The sequence below is a fragment of the Antedon mediterranea genome, chromosome 2 (assembly GCF_964355755.1).
Source record: "Antedon mediterranea chromosome 2, ecAntMedi1.1, whole genome shotgun sequence".
Lineage (NCBI taxonomy): Eukaryota > Metazoa > Echinodermata > Crinoidea > Comatulida > Antedonidae > Antedon > Antedon mediterranea.
Window position 1 is genome coordinate 13,504,866 of NC_092671.1, and position 24,139 is coordinate 13,529,004.

Genomic DNA, 24,139 nt, shown 5'->3' on the forward strand with positions numbered 1-24,139 from the left:
ACGTCAAATGCCTGAGTATAATAATCATTTATGTTTATGGGTTTTCATGTTTATATTACCTTCTTAACATTTTGAAGCGAAAAAAAGCTTATATATGATTCTGTTAAGTATTCTGAACGATGTAATATTGTATCTGCGCAACGTTTGGTTTTCAGTATCGTATTTACGGAGATTTTTGTTTGCTTATGTTTTATTTTAATTCATCAAAACCATAGAGATATTATAGTATCTCTATGTCAAAACGTTAATGTTTGGGGATTATTAAATTGGCATTCGTTACTATCAAATCATAGACGTACCGTAACAAATATGTTCTTATTCTTTGAACTATAAATCACTGGTATGGAACAGTACAATTACTTAAGTTATGCTTTCGTTAGATTGTAATTCGGATTTATGATAATCGCGTGATGGGAATGTTTACAATTATCATTTATAAATCGGTGATACTTAATATTTATTATCAACCTTTACGTTTATAAACAGCATACGGTATAAATTGATACCATATAGGCCCAACTGAAATCAAGATTGATCTTTGAGTAAACTGGTAGGCCTACTATGGAGTGTTAGTGAATAATAGTTAATACATGCAATAATCCAATTCCTGTAGAATTGGACGTACCTATATTTCCGAACTTTTCAATCCTTCTCTTATCAGTAGGCCGGCTATGGTATAAAATTGTTGTGCGCAATATGGTTGGCAGTACGCAAAATAAGGTTCGATCTACAGCTAGCAGGTTATGTTACATTTTGCCGTCCAACCAGAAAGACCTATACTATATACTTACTAGGCCTATTATATAACGTTATAACTTTTTGGCGCATGGGAATGTTCGATTTACAACGAGGTTGTTGCAATTCATCTCGTCCTCCTCTAATGAAACCAAGATTATTTATACAGTATTTGGACCCGATATTCGTTTTAAAATAAATTCCATTGAACTGTGAACAAAATGAGTCAAAACTATATGAAATTAACAGTAGGTCTAGTGATAATGGAGGCGGCGTGTGTATCATGTGAGAGCAAAAATTAAACTATCTTTGGTGATGTGAGATCGGTAATACTACTATTCTATTTTTTATATAATAGGAGACAGATATTAAAAAAAGATCGTCTTCGATATGATGAATCATGCGATTTTCTGGCGTGACCAATAGTCGTTGAGGGGGTACACCAACCAGAAGAAGCGCACACAGAGCAGCAGTAGAGTGTGTGTGTGTGGCGGAAGAGAAGTAGTAGACTGGTAGTGGGCATTCATTGTTTTGTAGAGAAGAAAGGCAAATAAATCGAGCACGTTTTGAGTACTTCAGCATACATGTCAAAATGTCTACAAATGACAAAATTGAAGAAAATTGGCCAGAAATACCAGGCTATTGGGAAGTAACACAAACAGCAATTAGGCTTGTAAAACATGAGATGAATAGAGATTCAAATGGAAACGGAATTATTTCAGAAATCGGACATTTTTGTAGTCGGACTACCACATCTGAAATATGCATTGTTTTATTGGGTGCAGTAATATTTACCATCGGTCGATTTTTAACCAGCAAATATATATTTATTGTAAGTAGTATTTTTAGTGTGTGTCATTATATAACTGCTTCTTCCCCCATTGTTTTTTTAAAGCTTTACCTGCCATTAAATGATAGGCTAGGCTAGGCCTATCTTCTAAAAGTAGGACTTACTAGCCTATGCCGCGCCAGGATAGACGATACCGGTTAGACGTGCCGAATCCCACTACTGGCTGGGTCTAATTCATTTCATTGCTCCACAGAGCCTAGCCTAATATTAATTTATTTTATCAAACTAGTCTCTATGCTAGCGTATCCCCCTGCCATTGTTATACTTATTTCTAAATTGTCAAATATGTACTTTGTTTGTGTGTACTGTTATTTGTTAATAAAATAGCGAAAACTATTGTGTAATAAAAAAAACAATTAAAAGAAAGGCTACGAATCGATGTTGATGGCAAGGCCCAACCAAGCACTTTGATTTCATGGTAGTAATTAATTTTTATTTAAAAAAATTTTTTTATTATATTTAATATATTTTATTATTGTGTAGGCTAGTATTGGTCTACAAGGAAGCTACAAGAAAAAAAGCTGTAATCCAATCTGACCAAAATCACAAATACACACAACACATTTCCAAGAAAGTGTAATACGAAAGTTATTATTCCACAATTTTCTTTTATGATATATTCGTAAGTTCCTCAATAAAAAGGAAAAGTGTTTTCCAACCATTGAAATTGACATTTACTGTATAGTGTTCTGGTACAAAAATTACATGAAGGAAGAATATTCCTAGTAGTAGTACAGTATACTGATAGAAGAGCCCCTTCTTTGGAGATAATTCTTCTCAAACCGGAGGAAATATTGTTTTAAACACTACCTATTAATTATTATGGGGACACTTTATTGGGTCCCGAATGTGTCCCTATGTGTTCTATAAATTGTTGCCTCCTTGTGTGTGTGTAATCATTGGTCTTTGCTTCCTAAAAAATTATTTTAATATGCAAGGCCAGTTGATTTTAAAACTAAAGAATTTAAAGAGTCATATTTTAGATTGATAGTGGTCTTTTAAATTTGTCGATCTACACAAAGAACCTCATGAGTAATACATAATATTGTAAGTAAAACATAAGGTCCTATACCAAACCACAAGTATTTACCACATAACTAGAGTTTGGTTTATAAAGGGATGTCGTTTTTTCCCTTGATAGTTCCTAAATTAATAGAAAAACTTCCTGATGGCCAGATGTGAAATAGCTAACTATGTATGTGAGGAATTGTTGTTTCTTATTACTAGATCATAATGTTTAGGCCATGTTAAATTTATTTTCACTACTTAAACTAGCCAATACTAGTCCACACTACGAATTATACTGTAACATTTTTCATGTATCTGATTAACATTTTCAAATACATAGTGTATGTAGTTCGTGTACTGGTCCATTCCCAACCTCTCCAGTTTCCCAGTTCAAATTCTGTAGACTTTTATATCAGTACAAATGCTGACATTATTTGAGAACTTTATTCAAGATCAGTATTACTGCATACACTTAATTATTATGCAATGTATGCCATAGATTTAATATTACTGTATCCTTGTTTGTTCATTGATCTGTTGTACTTTAAAATAACGGTACAGTAGGTTTGTATTGAAATTGAAACCAATAATTTCCTCTATAGAAATTATATAAATAGTTTAGCATGAACAGAAACATTAGATCGAATATCTAGACCTTTGAAATGAAGGAAGACTTTACATATATATTTATTGTATTGTTAATTTTCATTTCTTCATATTTTGATTAAAAAATAATTAAATTACATTTGATCATTAATCATGGTTCACATAATAATGTCATCCTGACACAGTTTAAGTAACAATGTCATAGCTTAAATATTCTGTTACAGTACAATCAATAGGTACAACGTAGGCAATAATTTTATGATATTGATTAAGGTAAACATAACGCACAGATCATTTTAAGAGTTTAATTTTTATAGATCACCAGTGACTCTTCCTTGTACTTTTGTAGCCTTGTAAAATAAAAAACCAAGCCACACAACATACTGTACTACCACACATTTAACTAAACACCTTAAACTAGTCAACTATAAATATTGTTTTTACCTATTCTACAAAAAATGTATGAATTGTATAGTTTTCCATCTCAACATTTCTGTGTAGTTCTTCAGTCAACCATGATGGTTCGATAGGGTATTGACGTAAATTATTTGGAATTTAACTGGGGCCTCCTATAGAAATCTGACCTTACTAGTGAACTCACAGAAAAAGCCCAGTCATTGAATTAAATTCTTAGAGATGTCCCCACTTTCGTAATCTTATCGTAGGATCTAATAACTTATGATCACACAAATTATTAAAGTTAGCATTTCTCTTTGTAATTTGTGTCAATTTAAAAACTGTAAGTAATACTAATACATTACTTAAACAGCATTACTTACTGTACAAGTTTCTGCTGCTAAATAAAACAATGTTATACTATAGAAATCATTATTTGTCAAATTTCTTGTCCGTCAACTTTCAGTAGGTATCCCAATGTAAAAATTCAAATTAATGAAGGTACTTTTTCTTTCAGTTAATCAGAAGGAACTTACTGAACATAAACTTTTGCAATTTAAATGATTGAAATCGGATTATCCATTCAAAAGTTATGGTCCGTTAAAGTGCCCAAAAAACAGTGATTTTTGCTTGAAAAATGGCACTTTTTCTAATTATATTTGAACCCATTTTTGAAGGGTTATAACTTTTATATTAATAATTTTAAAGTTCTTATTTTTTCCAAACCCATAGATACAACAGAGTTGTACAAGAATTTTTTTTTTTGGGTGTCCTCGACATTTTTTTTTTTAGATATCGCCCTCCAAAATTCGTCCGAGGGCTTTTTACGCGTGTTTTTCCCAATGTCTCAAAAATGCCCAAAAAGTTCCTGTCTTTAAATGATTCATAACTTTTGAACCAATGTGTGAATTAACTTCTTTTTTTTTGCATTGCATAAAATGTAATATGTATTTTAGTAAGGTTATTTATATTGACAGGTAGGTAATTCTGAAATACAACATAAAATATTGTTAACAAATGTTAAAATGTGAAAAAAAAAAATATTGCGTTAAAAAACTGTGTGGGTATTGTTTCTTTTCATTAAATATTATTTTACGTAAGTATACATTTTTTTAATAATTCTAGTATTTAAAGTTATATTTATAATCATATATTATTTTAATTGATTTTCGAACCGCCAAAAATAAGAATTAAGCCCGTGCTTATTATGTGTTCGATTCCATTTGGAGCGCCGGGCCGAACGTAGACTCGGCCGCGCCTACTACAAGTTAAGTTATATAGGCCCCTAGCTAAGGTCTAAATAAAAGCCTGACGCTAAATTCTCTGCCTAAGAAATATCGGGAAGAAATTTTTTATTTAACAAAGTCATTACCTCAATGGTATAATTGTAACATGTTTAATTTTATTTCCCTTTCGATTATTCTAACCGAAAGTTGCACTTTGAATTGAAATATACGGAATAAAATTTAGGCCTAGAAACAGCGTAGACATACAACGGCAACACAGGCCAAAGCGCGTTTCGGCCGCCTACATAGAATGGCTTACGGCCGCTGCATAGCAAAATCAAAGCTTCTTAAATTTCTTCGGTACATTTCTTCCTAACGTACTTGCTTTATATAGTAGATTTATAAATATTCCACTTATTAAATAATTTAATAAATCGGTAAAATTGACGTTTCGAAGCAAATATTCCATGAGAGGCGACATTTTTCGACATGCCTCGTGTGCGGCGAAGACTAGTTCAGAAAATGGAACAGTCCACTGCAGGGGTTATCCAATCATTAATTAACGCGCTAATACATGCATACCATGCACATTGTCTGGGCGACGGTAATTTAGTAATAAGCGGAGAACTGAATCCCCCCCGTAAGAAAAATGGTAAACACTGATATTTATGGTAGGGATTATTTTTTTCAGTGGTTGGTCTTGTTGGCCTCTTCGCACGAGGTCCACGCAAAGTCAAATAAAACGATGTGGTTTATCAAACAGAAATATAAATTAGCTTCAATTCAATACTAAATTAGCCAAATTTTGATAATGAGAAAGACTAAAAAATTCAATTTTTATCGTTAAAATTGACATTTGAGGCGGATGTACATAATAATAATAACCGATTTACATATCAAAATAAAGAGTATTTAAAGCCTGATAACATGCAACAAAAATTACTCCACCACCTATTATGGACCTCGTGCGATCGTGTTTTGAAAATGGGTAGGTGTTTTCCAAAGTTATTTTTAGCGCGCGGATTTCGGCTCGCCGGCTTTTGTACCTCATTTTTAACTCGCGTTTTCTATTAAAATATTTAATAAACATAGATTTAAAATATATGAAAATAATCCCTTAAACAAGATCTTTCCAGACATATAATTTTTATTCACATGTGTATATAAGAAATAGTATATTTTTAACTTCAAAGACACGTCACTTTTTGAAATTTCACGAACGTGTTAAAATCGCGGTAACGAAAATCCGCTTCATTGGGATACCTACTTTCAGTTTTCCAAGAAAAGCCAACCATTTTCATCATTATGTGTAATAGGATGTATTACACTGTATTGTAGTTAAGTATTGAACCACGCCAACTGAACAATTTTTATGTTTTTACACTGTGTGTTTAATAACATCTCATTTAGTATGATGGCTGTCTGCAAAATGTCTATAAAATAAAGTATGTTTTGGTCAAAGATGTCTCAATTTACTACTAGTCCATGGCATACAGGTACAACTGATACTGATACCAACCTTCTTGCACTATTTTAATCTCTTCCTCTGTGTTCGGTTACTAACTGAGTTTGTAAAAAGAACCCTGTTCCGAGCCATGGACTATGCAAGCTCATAGCCAGGATGTTTACAGGTGTTTATTTTCTTCAAAAGTAAAAAATAAATGTAATGGTCTAGACTTCTGTACTGTAGTTAGGTATTTTACCATAATCCTTGTCTACTGTAGTATGAAAAGGGCAGCCAAGAAAGAAAAAGGGGAAGGGGTGAGATTTTAATTAGCCGAATGGATCCACTATATATCTAGTGTGAGGGCTTATTCTAATTTTCCCTTTAATTTTACATCCTGTCTGTCATTATTTCTTATTTAAATATAAATAATCATTCTAATTAGCGTATTCATGAGTTACTAATACTAGTAAGATTTTAATGCATAATTTCTCCAAGCTGTAATGTAAGAGTGTAAGTGTAAAAAATGTGGGTCACGATTGAAAGTTTACAACCTTGCTTCCTGTTTGGTTTGACTGTCTTACCATAATTAGAAATTAACTGTAGTGTTGTTATGATATAATATAATGTTATTAATGTAATATCTATTAAAGTACTCTTGCCTTAATCTGCCTAAAATACCTGTTGTTTTATTCAGGCTTTTCTCCTTTGAAATTCTTTTTTATTTGTTGTTAATTAGTATACTGATGTTGCTATCACACAAAAGATAAATCATGTTTACTTTTAAGACAATGATTTTGAGTACTGTATAGACTTGAATGCAAGATAGATACAGTAGTACAGTTATAGACCAAGTGTCTCAACCTCCTTGTTATTCACACAGTAGCATTAAAGCTGGTCCCTTAAAAAACATCAAATGAGAGTTGTAATATCGCATCTTATGATTAATACATGAGACACTTGAATTATTCAATGTTCCTTTTCATGTTTTGTATTCAATCTAACGTCATAAGCTTCATTGACTCGTTCTTTGTGAATCATGCATAATTTATACGAAGATAATGATCATAGAAGTGGTGTTACGGTATTGATCCCTAACACTCTGGTATCATACTCTCAGTGTTCAGATTGATCTTGTCTCGGTTTATAACAAATTGAGCCATAATGAAGCTAAATATGACATGGCCTTCATTCTACTGTATGTTTACAATCTGCAAAATTTTAATTGAAACTATTTTTAATTCCTTTTTTTTAAAAACTATTTTAGATACGTTAGATCTACTAAGAATTCAGCATTTATAGGCCCAGGTAACATGAGATAGGGGACACTTTAAATTTACTGTAATTTAATAAAAATTATAATTTAATTAAAAGGTGCACTTTTTCAAACGATATTTTTGATTAATTTCAAGATTACTTTATAATTAATTTACAGTTAAATTTAGTTGATGGGTGTATAATTTAACCACAAATAATTTATAATAAAACCAAGAACGAGTATTTATTAGGAACATAATCATGAAAAAGTTGCATTCCAAAATGCATTATGATGTTTAATTTCATATAAAATGACACATGGATGTTAAGTAATGTTGAATAACCCATTGTCATGAAGCGGAACAACATATCAATGATATCAACATTCATAATGTTACTTATAGATTTTGTACCAGCTTGAAATGGATTTAATAATTTATGATGCCATTTAGTATCAGTTCCTTTTATATTTGGTATTTATGGGGCTAATAATATTAATATGCATAGTAATGTAAAGAAATTGTTAATGATTCAGTAAGTGTAAATAGCACCATGGAATCACATTAGGTATGGGAGACTTCGTGCTCACTTTATGTCTAAATCGTAAAGACTTGCTTTCATGTTGGTTATTAGGACTAATTACTGTAGGATTTATTAATTATTAATAATATTGGACCTCAACTATTCATTTGTTGAGAAACATCTAAATAGTGTATAATGTTTGTATACAGTAAACCCCATTGGGTATTAAAGAGACACTTTTTGGTAAAATTAGTGCTTTTTTCTATGAAAGGATGATGTTGATATCTATTGGTACAGTAGTTCCCCATCTTTAGTAAAAGATACAGTATGAAGATGTAGATAGAACAAACAAAAAACAAGGCCAAAAACATAACCACTTTAATAAAAAGAAAAAATGTCTAAAATGGACCTGAAATGGATTTTCGATTTGTTTTGGGGGGTATTACTGTAGGTGTTGCTAGAATGTATATTGTTACAAAATATAAATTCGCCCTTTTGGGGAAAGCCCCATTTGAAAATTTAAAAAAATCGCGGGTGACGTCACTTTGTGAATATTCCAATTCCTCCATTGGACAATTTGCAGTTTTTTGGCTGTAACTCTTGAAATCTATGGAGTATTTTCTAAAAAATGCTTGTGCTTTTGCAGAAACATATTTATAATTATTTTGGGGATTTAGAACAAACAAAGTACATTTTAGGGCAATATATTTGAACAACATTAGACATATAATATTGAATAAATAGTATTAGTATCAAAGCTTGTCAACGCTTCGCGTATCTTTCCAGGCCGTCGATCATTCACTGACTATCGGGCGGCATACACGCTCTCGATGATCGTCGGGTTTATATGTGACGTCATGAATATAGATACTCCCAACGGCCGTTGAAATAGAATATTGCAATGGCGCGAGTAATTTTTTCCCTAACTTTACCAAGGTATCTTAAAATTTAGTTTTTTCTCAAAATGCTATACATTTTGTTTTTATTTGTAATGGGCTTGTGTTAATTTGATACATTTAAATAACATTTGTGAATTTCTTGAAAATCCATTTCAGGTCCATTTTAAAGAAAGTTTTTAATACCTAATAATTTTAGATTGTTTAATTAGTAAAATAATTTATATATCTTTATTATCATTTTATAACAGTGTACACAATATGCATTTAACATAAATATTGCACTATACAATCAATATCAACCCAACACTAACAATGTATTCTGTTTTGTTAACAATATTAAGTTGCATAGTGGTCCATTATTCCAATTGCAATTTACTGTATCTTCTTGTATTATATCAAGTTATGAGAATAGGGAACAAAAGGTCTATATTTTAATATATCATTAGATAGAAATATGAACAAGTACAATAGCTTGTCTTATGCAAAAATGTAATGATTTATGACTAAAAAATATATATTTATTAACTGGGCTGTTTTAAATCGATGCGGACATAAGACTTGTATTGTAGCTTGATAATATTCTTTAAAATTACAATATAATCCTTGGAGAACATTAATAGTGTGTCCAGTTAACAATACTGTTTTCCAGCACTCTTCGGTCAAACTGGACCTTAGACAATTTTACGTCCGTGATGATATTTATTTGGTTTGGCTCTTTACACAATATTTTAATAATATAATTTCGACATTGGGATTTTGTCAACCAAAGGATAGATAATTGGGATCATGGAGGATTAAAAAACTGGTGTGAGTGAATGTATTGATTTCTAACGCTAGTATTATTACATAATACTGGAAAATTACTATTTTAAACTACATTTTTTATACACTAGCGTACAAATAACAAAACAAATCATATTCTTAGTTTACTATTATTAAGTTACACATTACATGATTAATGTATTGGCTTTGTTAAGCCATGTATTAAAACTACACTGTGACTTTTAATATTTTAATGATTGGTAGAATTTACAGTAGTCTGTGGTATCCACAGTACAATAATCTTCCAGTGCTTAGTTTAAGCATGGAGGTAATTTAATCAGTAATCCGCAGTGTAAAGTGTAATAAAATACCTTCAAACTGTCTAAAAAGTTACTATTATCATTAAATGCTATGCTTTATGGATTTAATACCTAGAAAATCCATACTTGGTAACTATCTATTTTAGTAAGGCCTTTTTAATACAGTCTGTGCGGTTTTATATAAAATGAATAAGCACTTAAGTAAGATGCTTAAGTGCTTTGTATCAGTATTTAGCACATTTCACAATCCAGTGGGTTTCTATTCATTTTGCTATTTCTTTTCAAACTTTCGTCACTATTTTTACAGGCTTTTAAAAAATTGGAATCATATTGCAAGTCCTACATGCCTAGTCTTATGGTATGACAGGAAGAATGGTAGATTCCGCCAAAAACTTAAACTTAAGTTATATGTGTCAATTGAAAATAACATGAATATTTTTGTTTTCAGCCGTTGGTACGAAGAGTACAGATAGCGAAGAGGGATGAATCGAAAATGCCAGAAAGTGCTTACAAATCATTATTTTATACATCAATATGGTTCTTAATGTTGTACATAATATTTGGACACCACGAATATATATTCAGGGATCCAGTATCATGTTTCAAAGGTAAAGAGTAGTATTTCTATATTAACCGTTAAAACGCAAAATAAACATCTCCTCCCGCATCATAACTTTTTACTATTTTACTACTTCTTTCGGAATACTGCTTAACGATCCTTAAGGATCAAAACAAACAGGGTTCGTGCGCATGATATTGTATGCATGCATGATATTTAGTCTCTGATTAATTGCACAGTGGCTGTGTGACAGTGGCTGTGTTTGTGTGGACTAGTACACCGGGGTAACCCCCTACTCGTCTCGAAAGATGTACTAGATTCTTTAAAGTGCAGATGAGCTATGTGTAGAATGACCTACGGTTTATAGTCCTTATCGGAGAAGACTCGCTCTACCACCAGAACCATGGAGCGAGTGAGCCTCGAACCCTTGCCTATGTTATGGCTACTTAATTACGGTTCTACTGTCTTAACCGCTCAGCCACCACTTTTGATGTATTGTTAAAGAAATGGTTATTATTCCGTTAAAAAATTGAGGGAAAAAAAGAAATCTGAAAACATTATCGCAATAGTTAAATAAACGGCATTTTTATTTTTTTGATATTTACAACCATGAAAATGATCGTTATCACCATTTTTAGAATGTTGAAAAAATAGAAAAATTCAAATCTATCAAAATGATCTTTACAGTAGGTGTTTTAAGAAACTTGCCTTCTAGCCAAACTGTCAAGCTCTGTTATTACATTGTATAATGTATTGATAATCTTCTGTCATGTTTTATATTATTATTAATAAATGTGGGTTTGCCTGAAAGATATTTCTCAACTAACATAACTTGATGAGATGCAATAACAAAGGGTTAGCAAAACATGTTCATTTTCAATTGTTTGTAAATCTAATTATTAAATTTATAGTGATATTGGTAACTACAATAAAAATTCTCTTAACGAGACAAGAATGCTAATTAACAGTTAATGAGAAGTGCCATAATGTAATTGCAAAATATTACTATTTAAAGTCCTATTTTGCCTATTTGCACAAGTATGGCAGTTTCTTTATTAAATGATAATTATTAAAGCATGGCTTGGGTGTGGTTTTGTGGGTAGATGTCTACTGTGAGGTACACAAGGTCAGGAAGTCAAAACTGAGCCAGTTCCTGATATAAGATAGTAGTGAAACATTTTTAGGTATATTGTACTTAAATTAAATCCTTGTCTTTTTCTTTGAAATGTAAGCTTTACAAAGATGTTTTTTCTTCTCTTTTTATTTCAAGGATGGAACCCGAATGTTGATGTACCATTTGGAATTCGTTTAGTATATACTTTACAAGCAAGCTTCTATATGCATTCGGTTTTTGCAACCTTATACATGGATACTTGGCGCAAGGATAGCTATATGATGTTAATACATCATTTTCTCACGCTATCACTTATTGGATTCTCATATTTGTCTCGGTAATTTTTTAATAATCTTAACAAGCACCATCATAATAATAGTAATTGATAGAAATTATCTTGACTATATCTACAGTAGGCCTACATTAAAATAATATAGTACCACAAACCATACATTATCTGTTACACCAGAATCAACTCGTCATAATCAGTATCATAATCATTGTAATCTGTCATCATTCTAATAAAAAATCATCATCATGGTACTGTATAAAAATGCCAATGTCACCATACATCTATTATTCATGAATTGTTATAAATGCTCAATTAAAAATAGAATTTTAAAAATAATTGATAACATTCTTCAACTGTAAGTGCAGAAGTTTCATCAGAAAATGTAATATCGTCATTTTTCTACCACAAAATCTATCGAAATATCAACCACGCTATGTACTAATACTGTACACAGCAACCAATTTATCTATTGTTATAAATTGTACTACTGTACTTTTCAATAAACATTGACTATATACAGTTCAGTACTTAAATAAACAGTACAACAATGACAGTTCTATGAAGAATTATGGTGAGCACATTTATTTAATGGGTTATTTTGAGAGTGCAATAAATGCAATAATGTTTAGGTACCAGATGTTTGATTCAGGCGATTCACATTTGTTTAAACATTTAAAGTATGTCACAAAATTAAGCTGTATTTTTTTAATTCTTAAATTTCTGGTAATTTGTATAGTAGTTCAGTAATTTAAAATTGTAATTACAGAAGAGATTATACTGCATGCAATGGTTATCTTTGTTAAACCGATCTGAGATACTAACTGTACTATTAATATAACAACTGTCACATGATATGTTGCTGATAAAAGTGGTGCAGTGGCTTAGTAGTATTCCTAATGCCTATAAAAAAATAAAGTTTTAGTTCAATTCTTGTATAAATTAATATATAATTTTTCTGGGTTTTTTTTTTTGTATAGGTACCACAATGTAGGACTACTGGTGTTTTTCTTACACGACATCACTGATGTATTTCTGGAAAACTCTAAACTTTTGATTTACTTCAAAATACGACGTGGGAAGAAATATCCCATTAATGATCAGTTAGCTAACATCGGTTTTGCTGGATTCAGTGTTTCATGGTAAAATTTATTTCGGTTTCTTGTTTATTTTTATTGTTATTTACATTCCCTAATATAAATAGTCTGATCATTCAATCTCCCTGTTCTGTTCTTCCCAATATAATCAAATTACAGTAAGCCAGCTTGCTTTAAGATTCAACAAAATTACCGGAAGTCAAAGTTTCTTAATAAACCTAATCTGCAATCAGATAATATAATAATTTCTTCAGGAATTGTCTATTTCCTTTGTTTCCTTTAATTATGCTATTTCCTGTTTTATTTTGAACTGCTCATAAACACAAACTGCATATTGATACAGTCTGACTGTCTTTTAATTACCTCTCCTCGACGCTTCGTTTAAAGGTTTGCATGACGAATACACACTATACAATTTGCGGTACAACATGTGTGTTCCAAATAGGAAGTAAGGTTGATAATGTCTCTGTTTCGGTTGTTATGGTACAATACAACAGTCTTCAAAACACAAGTTCATCATATTTTTTTTATTCAAATATTTTCTGTTTGTCATTTTATATTAATTTAAAAATAGAACCCATGCAGGGGACACAAGGAGAAATATATTCTGCGAGTACTGCCTCCAAACAATCGAAAAAATCCATTTAATTTAAATTAATTATGATCCATGCAACAATGCATTCCTTGCACAATGTTAAAGTAGTTTATACTATGATGAACCCATACATCCACAATGTTGACGTATAGTAACCACTGTTTGTTTCAAGTTTCTGTTTGCAGACCTAGAAAAACCCATGTGATTTGTGTTTTTTGAACAGATTAAATCATATCTGATCAGTTTATCAAATTAGGTGTTAAAGGCTAAATCAGAACGAGTGCTGACACCATGTTCTGCGCGTGATATATTTTTTTCTTCATAAGGCCAAAGTCAACATTGTTATCAGAAACTATATAGCTCCCAGTACAAATATTTCCATTTTTTTGCACTTATATCATTGGCACATTGTTAATAAAATTGTAAGATTTATAAATATCCAAATTTAGTATAAGAATTCCACGATTTTACCAAATCGTTTTTTGTTTCAACAACCGAAACTGAAATATCAACTTGATTATAATGATGTAGACACCCATAAACCATCATGTCCATCACTTCTTTCTTTTATAATACTTTGTACACCTGAGTGAAGAAATACAAACATAATGCATAATAGTGAGGAAAAAATTTAACTTTTTTGAACTTCATTCAAGAAACTGGGGCAGTTTCCAAGTGCACCATTATTGTTATCAATAACTTGTTTTATTGTTAGTTGATGGGATTTCAATCTTTTAAATTATCACTATGAAAATATTGGTATGTTTAGTAGCACTGTTGATTTGTCTGGGGTTCAAATCTGGACAGTGTTGTTTTTGTAATGCTTACTTAAAGACCCATTCCCTACAATTTGTGACGTTTTGTAGAAATAATGCATATTACTTTAAAAACATTTAAACCAGGTCATTCCTTGTCTTAATTGTACGTTTTATGGTACGTTTTATGGTAAATAATGATAAAAGAGAGAAAGGAATTTTGCATTTTGTACTATTTATTTTTCATTAAGCCCACAATCCTAGTCGTATTCTATATTGTCAGCCAAGTTGTTTGTACACCAGATTTTAGCACCTTGGAGTTGATAGTGTCTAATCACTCCGTATCCATTCAGAGATCATGTGATTGTGTTCCCCTACCACTGGTACAGTACACTCTGTTGTTCGCTATCAATCATCAACATAGGGTCACCAAATAATTACATTGAGATTATGATAAAGCGAAAGGTCAATAGTATACAGGTCTCCAATTCTAAATCTAACCAAGTAATAGCCTCCAACTAGTGACCACATGATTTGTTTGGCGCTACAAATGTTTCTGGTTGCAAAATTCCTGTTAGAAATTAGGAAACATATTGTTAGCCAAAATTGTGAAAACAAAAGTGTCCTGCTATATTAACCCATAACAACAAAGGTCAGGTGTTTAAAATACAATTGTGAGAACCAGTCAAGTTCAGGAAAATTTGAATACAATGATACATTGTTTGTTATAGTAGCAATTGCACGGACAGTGTCCTTGACAAAGTTATCCCCCCGTTTTGAAGGTTCAACAAACTAGTATTAATAAGATAATAGATTATATAAGTTATGCAATTCCAACTAAAGTGAACGCATGATTTCATCTTTTTTATCCATATTTATCAAATTCTTTCACATTAATTAATTATAATTTCACTGTATAAAAGACAGAATAACAAATATTTTCCATTTCCAGCCATCTTTAGGTTATATTCAACTGTAACTATGTTGAATCTATATGCTAGCCTATTCTACAATACCCATTCTTAAACGTTCTTCATTCTCTCATAACCCTTTCCACTTATTTCTGGATCCTTTACAATACTACATCAGATTCTGAAATTAATTGACTGTGGTGTAGCTAGGTAATATGTTCAAACCCCTTTTTAATAGTAGCTCCAAGCTTATATAACATTGTCAAAGGTCAAAAGATAAGTACATACTATATTATAGTAATATTGTTGTTTTAATATTGATTATGTATTGACACAGATAATTGTATAATTAAGCAGCAAAGTATTCTTTTGTTCATTGCCCCGATAAAAAAAACCATGCATGAGTAATATACTAATATTATATTCATTGCACAATGACCTAAGTCCCATTGTATTCGAAGACAGGTAAAATAGCATGTCAAATTGATATACTGAAGAAAAGTATATATTTAGAATCTACTGTCTATATGCAATTATTAGATCAGTTCACGTTTGGTTATTTATCTAAGGAGGCCAATTGGGTTGTTTGTCCCTTGGAATGTTACAGTTACAACTTTCATATATCAGGTGAAAAGGATTTCACAATTTAAAAGTTTATTTTAAATTAAAAGATTGATGTTCTGAAGGTGCCCTTTCAAACAAATGTCCAGCAGTGTTAGTGTTAGTAAATAGACCTAGTAGCTCTGTATTTTACATCTCCCTTGTATGACAAATCTTTTGGCCAATCCTACCAGTAGGCAATAAAATTTCCTTTACAATATTTATAAGCAGTCTTTATTGGTCCCGAAGTCCATATGCTTAAGGCCAATTTACACAGTCAAGCAGTAAGTGGAAAACAATAATTTAGAATCAGTGTTATTTACACAAAATGCGGAACGGAAGGGTGGTTGAGCGGAAACCTGTTACCGTTACTGCTCGTCTGTGTAAATTTGCAATTTCCCCTATTTAGTGAAAATAATCCACTGTAAATCCTAGCTATAGGTTTTGGGATATAAATAGGCCGTAATGAATAAGGTATGAGCCATTGAAATCATTCCAATTTTCTCTGTACACTGTTCCTATTCTTAGTTAGCAAATTGCTGTCCCCTTTTTCACTTTCCATACCATTGTCTGCATATAGTTTTTTTTTGTCTTCCATACCAATTGTGTCAGCATTCTTTAGAATGTATGACTAATAGTAATACTTTGCGCAGGTGTACAGTTTATTGCTACTAAAAAATGATCTAGTATCATTCATTCAATCTTTTATTTCGGAATCTCTCGTCCATAGAAAGTAAAATTACATATAAATTAATTAAAAATAAACAAGACTATACTAATTACTACTACTCATCTCAAAATAGCATTCCACCTAGAGAGCATTTATTTGACTTTGATATAAAGACGTTCCCTAAGTTAAGTTAGTTAAGTTAAGTTAGTTAAGTTAAGTTAGTTAAGTTAAGTTAGTTAAGTTAGTTAGTTAGTTAAGTTAAGTTAGTTAAGTTAGTTAGTTAGTTAAGTTAAGTTAGTTAAGACTAAAACATTTTCACTTGAATTGAGTCTGCATCAGGCCATATATCGGAATTACTTTTTCACAAGATATTTGTTTGTTTTCTTTAGGTTTGTGTGTAGACTGTACTGGTTCCCACTGAAGGCAATATGGTCCGCAGCTAACGTCAGTGAGGGGCCTGCTGATAATATTCATATGCCATTTGTACTTCTTCTCAACTGTATGCTCTGGGTACTACTCGCTATGAATATATGGTGGTTTACGGTAAATACATACACACTATTGTAAAATCAATTAGACAAAAATACAACCTTTCAATATGGAAAATCAATCAAAACATTTTTTTCTTTCTCATGAAGATAACAATAAAATGAAGTCACTTTGACAAAATTGGAAATACTTAACAGTTGTATATATTATCAGAAATAAAAATGAAGGCATGGTAATACAGTACTAAACATTACCATACAGTATTGTCTGGCTGACCCATCTGATAGTATACACAAAATAAAAAACAATTTCATCTTTCACAAAATGAAATTATTTGTACCATTTCCCAAACATTCACATTTGTTTTATGAGACACCTATTCTTTATGGAAGGCTAGGTGAAGGACTAGACCATTTGAAACGGCATTGCTCCAGTTTTGATGGAGTAAAAAACAGACAGCGCACACTACAAGTTGATGGAACATTAGCAAAAAAACAGCTTGACCTCTTGTTGCGAGGAGTGTGGTTGTTCAAACGAAAATCAACACGTACATAACAACACTGCACTCTTAGTGTGTTACATAACAGAGTGCTATATAATATTTATTTGATATCATGTGACCCACAATCATCCAATGACAAGAATCTAAAAGATAAAAGTTTAAATGATTCATGTTTTAAGTTTTTGGAAATATAACCATGTCGGTACCATATAATATATATATCTGAAATTATTTAGTTATAGTAATTTTTATAATTATTCAAATCACCATTGCTTGCTTCTTTTTTATAGTTTATCTTATCGATGCTGTACAAAGTGTTAACAGGACAGACAACTGAGATAGATGACATCAGAGAAGAAGATATCGTACCATCGGAAAAGAAATTGACTGAAATGCTGCATGTTGGAAATGGCAAGCAGAATGGTGTTCACAGGTTAGATATATACAATACATAAATAGATTGACATGTGACTATTGATTATAGGTGCATCATGGTTGTGAACAAGATTACATGCTATATTGCTATGGTGTTTGTATGTCTGGTGGTCAGTGTTAGAGAGAGCAATATAGCATATAATGGTAAAGGAAATTGACAAGCATGCAAAGTTGTTGGTCCTGTGTACATACTACAATGTACATGTGTCACAATAAAGAACTTTATACACTATTTGAAAACAGTAAGAGATCGTCTCCTGGTGTACCAATAGTGGTAGATGTTGTACTGTATGGATACTCCAGAGGGCCTAATCAGAGGGCCTAATCTGAGCCAAAACGGATCCAGAATTGTGACGTACAAACTAATATAAGAACTAAGTAAAATTTAACTATTTCAAGTTTAGAAAGAAATAAATGTTAGTTTGAAATTGATTTGAAAAATACCTCTCCAAAAAAACCAGCTTCTGTCTGTTTCAAATGAAATAAAAAAGGGAAAATGTTATTCTATGGATTTAAATACATCGTTTTAATTTTAATTTTTCAGTAAAAGCAATGGAAAGATGGCGGTGCACACAAATGGAACATTGACACATAGACCAACAGCTGGAGGAGAAGCAAAAGAAGTAACAGCCATGTCAGACTGATTTAAAGTGTAATTAGAATTCGATACTTAAAAATCATAGTAATCGTCCACCTGTAAAACGTACATCAATATAGACAATCTACAGCTTGCAGGTATCGCAAATAGCTATAGTTCCTTACTTGAGATAAATCAAAAATATTGTATCTGTAATATTTAAGTTGAAATAAGTAATTATCACATCACAAAAACATATTAGATAAGAGCAAGTGGGATTCTTTAGTTCCTTAAAATATCATTTAATGATGTAGAGACCATGTTATTATATGAAAATTGGATTCTACAAAACTGAAAATGTTTTTAAACTTGTGACCAATTTTAGAGATAAAAGTCCGATGAAAGAATAGAAAAATACATCTCTTGATTTACGCACAGTGCTATCTATCGCCAGCAGTATTGACAATAATTGGGAATTTATTTTCATCCATAGAACAATTAAGACACTCATAATTACAACATGTACCTAAACCTACAAGCTACTTGCCCTAGTGTAACAAGAAGTACGGTATCTTTAAAAGCTTGCACTGTGCAGTATGTCGGCTACATATTGAAGGCACTCTAAGATTTGTAATCTAAAAATAAACCACTCAGGTACAGGCATGAATTTTAAATATAATATTTGGTTAATTGTACATAAATCAAATATTTGAAACAGAAATCAAATACAAAATTTGGCAAAATTCTTCCATAAAAACCATGATAATGATAACCATGATTTTTTTCAGTAGTTAGGTAGTTAACCTAATGTAATAACATGTCTGGTGACTCCCTAGACGGTGAAAAAAGATGGTGGATATACAGTGGATAATTTTTGCTATAGCATGAAAATAAAAATCTGAAGTTGAATAAAAATATCAGAAATGTAATATTTAAGTTATATTACCTATATTTAGTCATCTGATAACATTTTTTACCATGCCGTTTATTTTTCATAGCTTTTTAAAACGCCTCTCTATTTACAAAATTTGTGTACAAAAGAATAGAGATTTTACTGTGTAATTTGAACTATCCCCCCCACTGATTAGAAAGTGCTTATTTTCAACAAGCTCGTGTAACCCAAATAAAATCCCAAAAATTATGAAACATAGGGGAAACTATAGATCGATAATTATTGGAATGTATGATCAATAGAAATTTTTTGCCCGCACCTGGCCTTTAAGGTAAATGAAACATGCAGCACTGTCACTCTTTAAATGTTACTCAATAATATCTGATCTAATAATTACAACATATTAGTTTATTGATTTTATTCATAAATGCAAGACATCTGATTTAATATTAAAATCTCAGTGCATTGACCAATGGAATCTTTTTTGAAACCATCTTCTTTTACATATGCAATTAATTTTGTTGTTTTTTCTCTTTCAATATTTTTAAAGAGTATACAGCAACAGTGCATCACTAGGGCAACAGACATGTCTGATTCCACTTTCTAAATTGCTTTTTATCAGATATCACCCTTTGTTACTTTATTTTATAAATAATTGATTGCTTTTGTCAAGTAATGTCTGGCATATCAGACATTTGTAAATAAAGGTGTTTACCTTTATGTGTTGTACAGATTATTTCTAGTATTGATTTTTAAAACATTGTGTAATGTTACTGACAATTTTGGTTTGTTTAAAGGAGGTGATTCAAAGTATTCGTAATGATTTTAAACAAATGAACCTGATGGTTTTGAGACCAAAATTTTATAATTATTAGTTGTGTTGCATTCTGAATGAACATTTGATCAATTTATTCTGACCGAACATGTTAATACTTAGTTTAGTGTTTTGTCTTGCATAGCTTTTTTCAAATAGCTCTGTAATAATTTAATTCTGTATATATCGTCCAATTATTCATTCATAGATTAAGAAATGTTGATATTTTTTTAACATAATTTACTGTGATTTTATTGAAAAGATACGAATTGCTACTAATGATGCTAGCGCCCTCTATTGATTTAGCTGGAGTTATGCGGATGATACAAATTAGCTAAATTTATCTGATTGATCATTGATCCAGTATTAAAAACAGGAACCATATACCACAAGTGGCATTGTGTAAACTGCACACTAGTTCTTGTTTTTGTGCAACTATAATTATCTTTGTAATAATTAATTAATACATTTTTACATAATACAATGATTTGATATCAAAATTGAAGCAACATTCAACAAATAAGACATTCATCTGTCTTTTGTTTCATGTACGGTAATTTTAGTTTTGCTAAATATTGATGGTTCATGAATTGCCTACAATTTATATCGGATTTCTTTATTTTGTCCTGATATTAATTCACAATAAATTTTCAGCACATTATAAAACATGCATTATTATGAATGGTCACAATTGATTATAATTATATAATTAGCTATTTTTCACAACTTTTTCTCTCTAGTTTTTATGTATAACAAACTGGTTCACGATAAGATAAGACAATCTTTTTTTCGCAGTTGATTTTAAGTATATAAGTAATTCATTATCTCTTATAGTGCATACTGTTTAACAATAGTGAAGAATGATATTTCATAATGGTCGGTGTTGTGAGGAAACTTTGTAGGCTGAAAGATACTCTGGGTTGATTTTGCATACAAGAAAGTAATTTATGCATTTAATATTCTGTTTAAACACTTTTTTATCAAGAATAATAATCTCTTTTCAATTTAATGCTTTATTAAGGTGACCATTCTCTTTATAAAAGATATAACAAGGAAAATTAAATAACTGTTTGAACATTCTGCAATATATTATTTATTTTTTTAAATGGTAGTAGAATTAATGAATAATTTGAACTATTCTCATAGATTTTTATTAAATCCATTTTTATTGTAATATAAAATCTCTATGCATGATATATGTTATGTTATCAGTATTACATAGTTTGCATGTATTCGCTTTTTGATATTTGTTAATTATATTTTAATGTGTTAGTAAGAAGAAATCTAAATGCTAGGCTTTTTTAATTTACTGTTTTTATTTCTTCGGTGATCTCTTGCCATCTTTAGTTTGCAATGATTAAGTTGTAATTGCTTTATCAATTGAATACAATGTTTAAATAATCAATTTTTCCTTGTAATATCAATGACCAAATAAAAATGCTGAATTTTTATTTTTATTTACTATGTTTAGATGACAATATTTCTTGGTTTGTATTGTAATTTGAATCTAAAATAATAAGATTCAATGTATATATATATATGTTAATGAATGTTTATTTTCCTTGATGATTTTCTATCAAAATAGAGAACACTGTACTGTACTTCATAAAGTAAAATCAAATATTGCAGTATAATGACGGGCATGGGGGTTAGAAGCTTGCCATAACATCATAATACAGTTAGGACACCCTTAGGACCCCCTAAAGGTACAATTTCCTGAGAAACGAAAGAGGGACAAATTTGTTAAGACTATGGCCAACCTCTATTTAGGGGACACTCCTATTTATGGAACACTTTGTTTAGTAATAATTGTGTCACCTTAATAAGGGATGTTCTGTGGTAGTATTCTGCAATTTGTAGTAATTGGTTAAATAAAGCATTCATTCTTGTTAAAAGATTGCATGATTTTTTACTGTATCAATTGAAACAAAGATTGATTAAATTTAATTAGTTTGATGAGTTAATGAATAAGATGCTTGTGCAAAATGTAGTGATTTCTACTGTATCCATGGTGATAAACACCAGCAATGAGGATATTGTAGAAATAATTAAATGATGAGTCTATTATTATCTAATTAGATATGTCTATGATATTTGGTGATTTACTGTTTTTTTTTACTCCATGGATGGAATAGAATTATTTGCAATATTAAAACTAATTAGTTATGCATTTGTGAACTGGCTGTGAGCAAAATAAATAAATGTTGTATGATATTTCAGTTATTGTCTAATTTTCTCCATGAACATACAATATTTTTGTAGAAAAGTTCCTGTACATTTTGTACAAAAATTGGCAAATTTCAACCATCATGCGCAGAATCATTTAATATGTTATATAGTATATTTGTTGACATAACTGGTTACTATAGGGAAATTTTAGTAACCAATTATGGCAAAAATAGGAAGGTTGAAATTTGGCCATTTTTCTACAAAATCCCTGTACTATTGTACAGAAAAATGGCCAAATTCCGACCCTTTTATTTTTTGACATAAGTGGTACTATATCATAATTAACATGCGCAGAATCATATAATGTGTTCTGCGCATGTTAATTATGATATAGTAACCAATTATGGCGAAAAATAGAAAGGTTGAAATTTGGCCATTTAAAAAAAAAAAACTTGTACAAGGAAATTTTCGAAAAAGGGCCGAATTTTGACCCTTTTATTATTTGACATAATTGGTATTATATCATAATTGACATGCGCAGAATAATATAATGTGTTCTGCGCATGTTAATTATGATATAGTAACCAATTAGGGCGAAAAATAGAAAAGTTGAAATTTGACAATTTTTTAACAAAATCCCTGTAATTTAGTACAGGGAAATTTTCGAAAAATGGCCGAATTTTGACCCATTTATTATTTGAAATAATTGGTACTTTATCATAATTGACATGCGCAGAATCATATAATGTGTTCTGCGCATGTTAATTATGATATAGTAACCAATTATGGTGGAAAAAAAAGAAAAGTTGAAATTTTGCCATTTTTTAACAAAATCCTTGTAATATAGTACTGGGAAATTTTCAAAAAATGGTCAAATTCCGACCCTTTTATTTTTTGACATAATTGGTACTATACCATAATTTACATGCGCAGAATCATATAATGTGTTCTGCGCATGTTAATTATGATATACTGTAGTAACAAATTATGGCGAAAAATGAAAGGTTGAAATTTTACCATTTCTTGAAAAAATCTCTACTATAGTACAGGGAAATTTTCGAAAAATGGCCAAATTCCGACCCTTTTATTATTTGACATAATTGGTACTCTATCATAATTGACATGCGCAGAATCATATAATGTGTTCTGCACATGTAAATTATGATATAGTAACCAATAATGGCAAAAAATGAAAGGTTGAAATTTGACCATTTCTTGAAAAAATCTCTGTACTATATAGTACAGGGAAATTTTCGAAAAATGGCCGAATTCCGACCCTTTTATTATTTGACATAATTGGTACTATTATCATAATTGACATGCGCAGAATCATATACCAATGTGTTATGCGCATGTTAATTATGATATAGTAACCAATTATGGTGGAAAAAAGAAAAGATGAAATTTTGCCATTTTTTAACAAAATCCTTGTAATATAGTACTGGAAAATTTTCGAAAAATTGTCAAATTCCGACCCTTTTATTTTTTGACATAATTGGTATTATACCATAATTTACATGCACAGACTCATATAATGTGTTCTGTTAATTATGATATAGTAACCAATTTATGGCGAAAAATAGAAAGGTTGATGTTGGCCATTTTTTAAAAAAAATCCTTGTAATATAGTACAGGGACATTTTCAA

The 24,139-nt window shown here is 30.7% G+C and overlaps 1 protein-coding gene across 1 annotated transcript; it reads left to right on the forward strand.

Annotated features, from left to right (window-relative positions):
- Positions 1-1,237: 1,237 nt before the first annotated feature.
- LOC140040472 (ceramide synthase 1-like) lies at positions 1,238-22,543 on the forward strand. Its single transcript, XM_072086448.1, has 7 exons — positions 1,238-1,567; positions 10,474-10,633; positions 11,855-12,035; positions 12,968-13,129; positions 17,005-17,158; positions 17,897-18,039; positions 18,586-22,543. Exons 1-7 carry the CDS (start codon positions 1,328-1,330, stop codon positions 18,683-18,685), a joined length of 1,140 nt encoding a protein of 379 aa, XP_071942549.1. The 5' UTR covers positions 1,238-1,327; the 3' UTR covers positions 18,686-22,543.
- Positions 22,544-24,139: the final 1,596 nt, after the last annotated feature.